At 37.4% G+C, this 6712-nt stretch overlaps 1 protein-coding gene across 1 annotated transcript in view; it reads left to right on the forward strand.

Moving 5' to 3' along the window:
- Nucleotides 1-6712, forward strand: part of LOC105817456 (cAMP-specific 3',5'-cyclic phosphodiesterase 4A-like) — a 155225-nt gene that overhangs the window by 31197 nt on the left and 117316 nt on the right. Inside the window, exon 5 of the mRNA XM_012653147.1 lies at nt 885-934. Coding sequence (XP_012508601.1) covers nt 885-934 — 50 coding nt within the window. The remainder of the gene's footprint in view (nt 1-884; nt 935-6712) is intronic.

Raw genomic sequence — 6712 nt, forward strand, 5'->3', positions numbered from 1 at the left:
ATATTTTGAAAGTGGCCAATTATAACTAACAACTTTATAAAGTTATATTTCAAAAAATTTTAATGGACAGTCCATATATGATATTCTTTTCAACATAATTTGTTAAGCACTGGTTAAATACTGGGCACATTCTACTGGACTCTGTAGGGAATACAAGTTAATCAGATAGCACTTTTTTTAACCTCCAGGGGTTTGTAATCATCTTATGGAACTTGGTAAACATCTGAAAACTTAAAAAAGAATACAAGGTAGAATTTATTTAAATACCTTTCATTTACAGTATTTCTAAAGTCTCTAAAGCATCTATTTGGACAAGTCATTAATATACCTCTCTAACAAATGAATCAGAGATGTTTCTCAATACAAGAAAATAGAAAGGAAAAAGTTTAAACAGCTTCTCTAATTATAAGATAGTTTATAATGAATCATTCACTTCTGAAAATGTATAGGCAATCATGAGAATTTATGCCAAAAATAAACGTTTATTAATACTGCATTAGGGAAAACTATTGTAGATTGACTACTTTTTCAAATTCAGAAAGTCTGTGTTTGCTCGGTAAGCCCTGGATTAATTGAATATAGTTAATCAATAAGAGTTTCCTCTTATATCATTATCCCTGTGACATTTACATCAGTTTAATTTACCCCAAAGTTGATCACCATGAGATTTAATAGTTTTCTTTTTTGACATGTGTGATCTGAACCATAGTACAAAGAGCACCAGGAACTTGACCAGCTCGTCTGAAAGAAATCTTCATTTGCATGTCCTAACTTAAAAATAATCCTTTGAAGTAAAATGCCATGTCTGAAATGACTCAGAGAGAGAGTACTCAAATCAACAAGCATCATATATTTACTGCTTTGTATTTTTCTCTCTTTGTCAGAAGATCACCCATGTGCAACCAACCATCCATCAACAAAGCCACCATAACAGGTAAGAAAGATCTGGGACCTATTCTTCACATGTCTAGGAAGAAACTATGTCTTCCAAGAGTAAATACAATACTATCACTAATTTTACACTGTAATATGAAAACTTTAAAGAATTGAATTGTTCCTTCTCTATGTTATCATTTTTATCATTAATCTCACAAGTTGTCCATTTAATCTGTTACTTGGAAAATCTTTACCAGTGTACCATTTTTTAAGCATTTAACTTCACGCTTGTACTCAGTTTAGCATTGCTCTGGGCATTTGTATTGTGAGAAATAGCATTACCTGCAAAATGTTTACCATTTTGGTTCCACGCTTATGTTATCAGCATGATATTACTACGTGGCAGCCTAATTTAATGAAAATGAAAGCATAAATAAAAGGGGTACCTTCTTGGTTAATCAATATCCCAGTTGTGTATAAGAAGGAACATTCTTCCAGGAGTCCTTATTAGGACCCAAAGACCTAAGGATAAATTCAGTTTGAAAGGGGAGAAAAGTTAACATACAATCCAGAAAAGTTTAATGAGATCAAAAGAAAGAGATGAATAGATGTTTGAGAAAGAAAAATAGAAGAAAGAATGAAGGAAGTGAAGGGCATACAAATAAAATTATCCCAATTCCTATTAGTCTGAAACAGAACTTGACCTCAACTGAACCAAAAACAGAATAAGTGATCTCATTTTGCTGAACCTGAAACCAAATTGAACTCATTTAATCATTGCTTGAAACCCCAATTGAGTCATTAAAATAATTGCCTGGAAAAGAAAACCTATATTTTCTAAAATTATTACTAGAAGAAAATTAACATATTCTCCAAACTAGACCAATACTTCATTCCTTCAAGTGGCTTCCTCGAGTTCCAACCCATAATGTGCTAAGGAGCTCCTTATTAAGTTATTAGTGAGTATACTTTCCTCGAAATTTAACTTTATCATGCCCAGTCAACTAGTTGATTTGTGGTCACCACATCAGAATTGATTCTGGAACAGCTGTAAATGTCTCCTTTTCTGAATGTCTGTCAAATAGCACTTGTATCTGAATGAATATTAAATTATTGGTTCTCTTTTCCATGTTTCTCATTCAAGATCTTATTGGTGATGATTATCAATTGTCATTTCATAGTGTATATATGGTCTACCAGTTTTGTTCTTGACATTGATCAAGAACCTGCTCTGGGCACCAGGTCTGACCCATATGAAGATGGACTACCCTCCCCTTGTTTTTGCAATAAGCAAGCCGGATGCTGTGGGTTGAGCAGAATGCAGTGCTATTTTGGGCCTTGACTGAAAGCCTTTTTAGCTTGAGGTCACATATGAGCTGGCCTCACAGGTGAAGCAGCGTTGTCCCAGAAGAGCAGCTTCAGGTACCGGTGGAAACTGTTGTGTCCAACAAGAGATGGTTGGGTGCTTGGTGGTCAGGGCAGCTGCCCAGCCACCCCAGCAGATGCCCAGCACAGATGAGCAGGAGAGTAGCTGCACTCAGAGGGCATAGACTTGGTCTTAAACATATGTGAGAGACCCCATAGAGGCTCTCAGAAATTTTTATATATTTTTGAGGCCCTAGAACAATACCAGAGGGAACTATGAGCCACTAAAATTGAGAAATAAAGTTAACATGGCCACATTTGTACCCACAAGCTCCTGACCCAAGGCCTGGGGACAGTGGGGCTACAGAAATACCGTACCTAGGAAGGGAAACTGATGAACTGTCACTAACTGCATAGCACAGCTGGGCTCGTCACAAAGCACAACAGGAAATTAACTGACTAAAGATGGGAAGTCTTCTTTCTTGCCCAAGCGTAGCAGACCAAGGTGGTAATGTGGGATGGGGGCTGGGGGGAAGACAGCAATAACAGGGGAAGGTTCCTCTCTCTGAGCTCACCCTTGAAGACTAAGCAGTAATAATAATGATAATGTTGGTTGCAACTTGGATTATAGTAAGACTTAAGACACTCAGGAAAGGCGGTGCTGTGCCTTCCCTCCCTGTCAGCTGACTGCGCAGGCCCTGCCCCCAGCCTCACTCCTCCTGTTGTTGGAACCTGGCTGTATCTCTGCAGTGGCCCTGGAAGTGTGGAGAAGTTAAAACAAGTTAGTTGGCTCCCTTTAAAGTGAAGGTGGCCTTCTTAGAGATTTTGTTTATGGTCTGGAGGAACAGTGTAACCGAACAGTTAAGTTCATGGCTGGTCCAAAAGGCTGCACAGCTCCAGGCACCCCTGGAGGGCAGCTCCATAGAACAGCACGACCACGACGTGTTGTCCCTAGAATTGTACCGAGTGGGTGCTCTGCCTGTCTAGAACTCAAGCCGTGCTCTATCATGATAGCTCTGTGGCCCTGGGCAGGTTACACACCCTTTCTTTGCTCAGTTTCCCCATCTCTAGAATGGTGAAACTACTTCCTTTAGTTGTTTCTAGGTTGAATGAGAGAACACGTGTGATGCTCTTAGCACAATGCCTCACAGAATCAGCACTCAATGCATCATTTTTCTTTTGTTTTGTTATTATTTAGCTTTGTTTCTAGGGCTCAGTCTGTACAAAAATCTAGGAGTGTCTTAGTTCGGGCTGCTGCAACAAAGTACCATAGACTAGGTGGCTTATAAACAACATAAAGTTATTTCTTACAGTTCTGGAAGGTGGAAATCTGAGATCAGGGTGCCAGCATGGCTGGGTTCCGGTGAGGGCCCTCTTCTGGGTTGCAGACTGCCACCTTCTCATTGTATCCTCTCATGGCAGAAAGAGGGTGAGAGATTAGGTCCCTTGAGAAGGGCACTAATCCCATTCATGAAATTTAACTTTATTGACCTAATCACTGCCCAAAGGCCCAGCCTCCAAATATCATCGCATGAGGGGTTAAGATTTTGATATGAATTTTAAGGGCACACAAACATTCAGTCCATAATAAGAGGTGATGAAAAGAATAGGCCAAAAAGACAAAAGAAGGAAAGGGAACAGTGCGAGAAAGACAAGCTTGCAGGATCATAAAATTCATGAGTCCCCCCAAATGGTCAAAGTGGACACACTTACTTCATGCCATCAGATGGCGTCTCTTATATCTCCTAGCACTGTATCCTTCACTGTCATCACAGTCAAAGATGTCAAGGTGTCTTTGTGATGACATAGGTGACAGACTATTGTCCAAGGTAATTTTAAAGTCTAAGAACTTACTTTTGAGCCCTAGTTTTTTGAAAGGAAAAAAGTTTACTTTCTGTAACTTTTCCATAATCCAATTTTTTAATTTTTTAAAAAAGAAGAGTTAAGAACTTCAGTTGTGTACATATATTATACCATGCTTTCTAAGGATGTCTCCCTAGAACTCACAATACCCTTTCTCCCCCTTCGAGGTTATTCCGTTCGACATGTATCATTAGGGTTAAAGTATATTAGTCACTTGCCGGTTTGTATTTCCATATATAATTGGTAAATATATAGATCTAAAATGGTTTAATAAGTCTTTAAAAATAAGGCTTTTAAGTGTGTGCATTTATAAAAGAGCCTTACTACTAAATAACATATTTGCTCTTTAGTATCATATAATAAAAAGATAATGTGTGGCATTTGAATCCTGAGTGCAAACCCAGTCTCACTTTTGCTTTATTTTCTCATTTGAAGAATGGGGATATGAGTACCCACCTCTTAAGACTGTCGTAAGAATTCAGGGAGATAAGTTATATAAAGGGTAAAGTTCAGCAAGTTATGAGTTACTTGCCAAGTGTTTCTTCCCTACAACCTGACATTTTTTATTCCTGAAGCTAATTTAAAAATTGGTAGAACAGAGGTAGCAGAGGACATTGAGAATGTATCAGTCATGGGAGGACATTTTTAGTGATCCCTCTATCACTTAGGGTAAGGCTCATCTGCAGAGGTTCTTAGTGTGTGGTGCATCCCAGAACTAAAGAGTGTGTTGAAACAAGAGAATCTGACAAAGCGTCAGAGATGCCCACACCACACCTGTATTGGGACAGTGATCACCTGTTTTTGGAGTAGAGCCATGTTGCTCGGGGCATAGTCAGTCCTTTTGAGTATTTCATTTTCGAACGATGTTAAGAAAAGTGTTTCGCAGCCGTATCATGAAAATTTGTCATGTCTTTACAATATCATTTTCAGTATGTTTCTGAATTTCCATATTTTCAACCTCTTTATTTAATCATCTTCAGTTTGAGGATTTTCCTGCAAAAATGTAACTCAGAAAAAAAAGATCTATATAAATATCTTATTTTAAAGATAAGAAAACTGAGACCTGGTAAGAGAAGATGCTACTCACTGACAGAGCCGTGAATAAACATGTGGTTCCTTTTTCCAAGTCCAGGGTCCTTCTTACACCCTTGTGAAATAAAATGACTCATCAGATTTACAACCTTTACAGCCACTATAGAAATAAATATTTTAGAGAAAGTATAAGAAGTATTAAAGACTATTAATTTCTGAGTAATAGATGTAGCATTGGATTATTTGTACATGGCTTGAAAATTAGAAAATACCTTGTTCCAACTCACTGGACATGTCTTTACAGTCAGTGCTGTTTTGATTATATCTGCTGATTATATATCCTAGAGACATAAAGATAGACAGCCTAAGGCAAAGGACTTCTGGCTTTTTGACTTTGGAAAATACAAGTTCTTTTATCTAAACAGTAAAACAATTGCCTACCCATCACCTGCAGAGGGAGACACATGCTGCAATGACAAAAATAAAACTACACAGTAGTTTTAGTGTAGGAAAAAAATTGGTGCAATTCCACTTTGATTTTGTTTACCCTGAATATTCACAGCTCCATTAAAGAAAAGTACATTCTAAATAGAATTTAGTTAATCGGTTAGTAGAGGATTAAAAAGTAAACTATCCAACTAATACTAGTCAGTCGCAATGAGTCGCAATGAGAAGAAACTTAATCTTATATGTTTCTGGTTCTTCTAAAGCATAAAATAGTTCCTAAGATTTAATAAGGGGGGAGAAAAACAACAAAGATATTTAACTGGAACAATTATTTTGTTATTATCTGGGTTAAGTATTTAACACTCGGAAGTTATTAAAGGAAGGAAACTAAACAACTATTTTATTATTATAGTGATAATATAGTCAATTAATATAGTAACAATAATAATCCTTGCTACTTACCTAGACCTGCCTTTTAAGTGTGTGTGCGTGTTTGTGCATATGATAAAAACAAGTAGTATATATAATAACAAAAGAAATATCTGTAGAGTTGAGGTCATGGGAGCATGAGCCATTTCCCATGCATCTTATATATGACATGTACAGGTGTTGGAAGTAAAATGTGACCTCTAGCTTCAAGGAATTCACAATATAGGGGAGAAGGAATTTTGAATGATTAACTGCTAGTTAAGTGCCACAATTGAAGCCTCTTTAAATATATATATATTTGAAGGAGAGGATCAATGGTTCCACCTGGGGAATGCTCCCTGCTGAACTTTGAAGAATATGGTGCTCTCCATATGGTTTGGGGAAGATAACAGGAGACAGCAAGAGTGAGATATGGAAGCATGAAGTGCCTGTCCAAATCAGAGGACTGGGGACAGTAAAGGACAAATAGAGTTAAAAGTGCATAGGTGCAACCAAACAGGAGGCTCCAAAAGTAGATTAAGGCAATAGCTTTGGAGGCCTACATAAGTAACAGTGGACTTTATTTTATGGGCAATGGAAAACTATAGATCTTTTTAAATCAGTGGAACAAATATGCATTTAGAATGACAATAATTGCAAGCAGTGTAGAAAACAGATTGAAAGGAAGAAAGACTAGTGCCAGCCCTATGATCTTCAAGAG

Source organism: Propithecus coquereli, unplaced genomic scaffold (assembly GCF_000956105.1).
Source record: "Propithecus coquereli isolate 6110/MARCELLA unplaced genomic scaffold, Pcoq_1.0 Scaffold415, whole genome shotgun sequence".
NCBI lineage: Eukaryota > Metazoa > Chordata > Mammalia > Primates > Indriidae > Propithecus > Propithecus coquereli.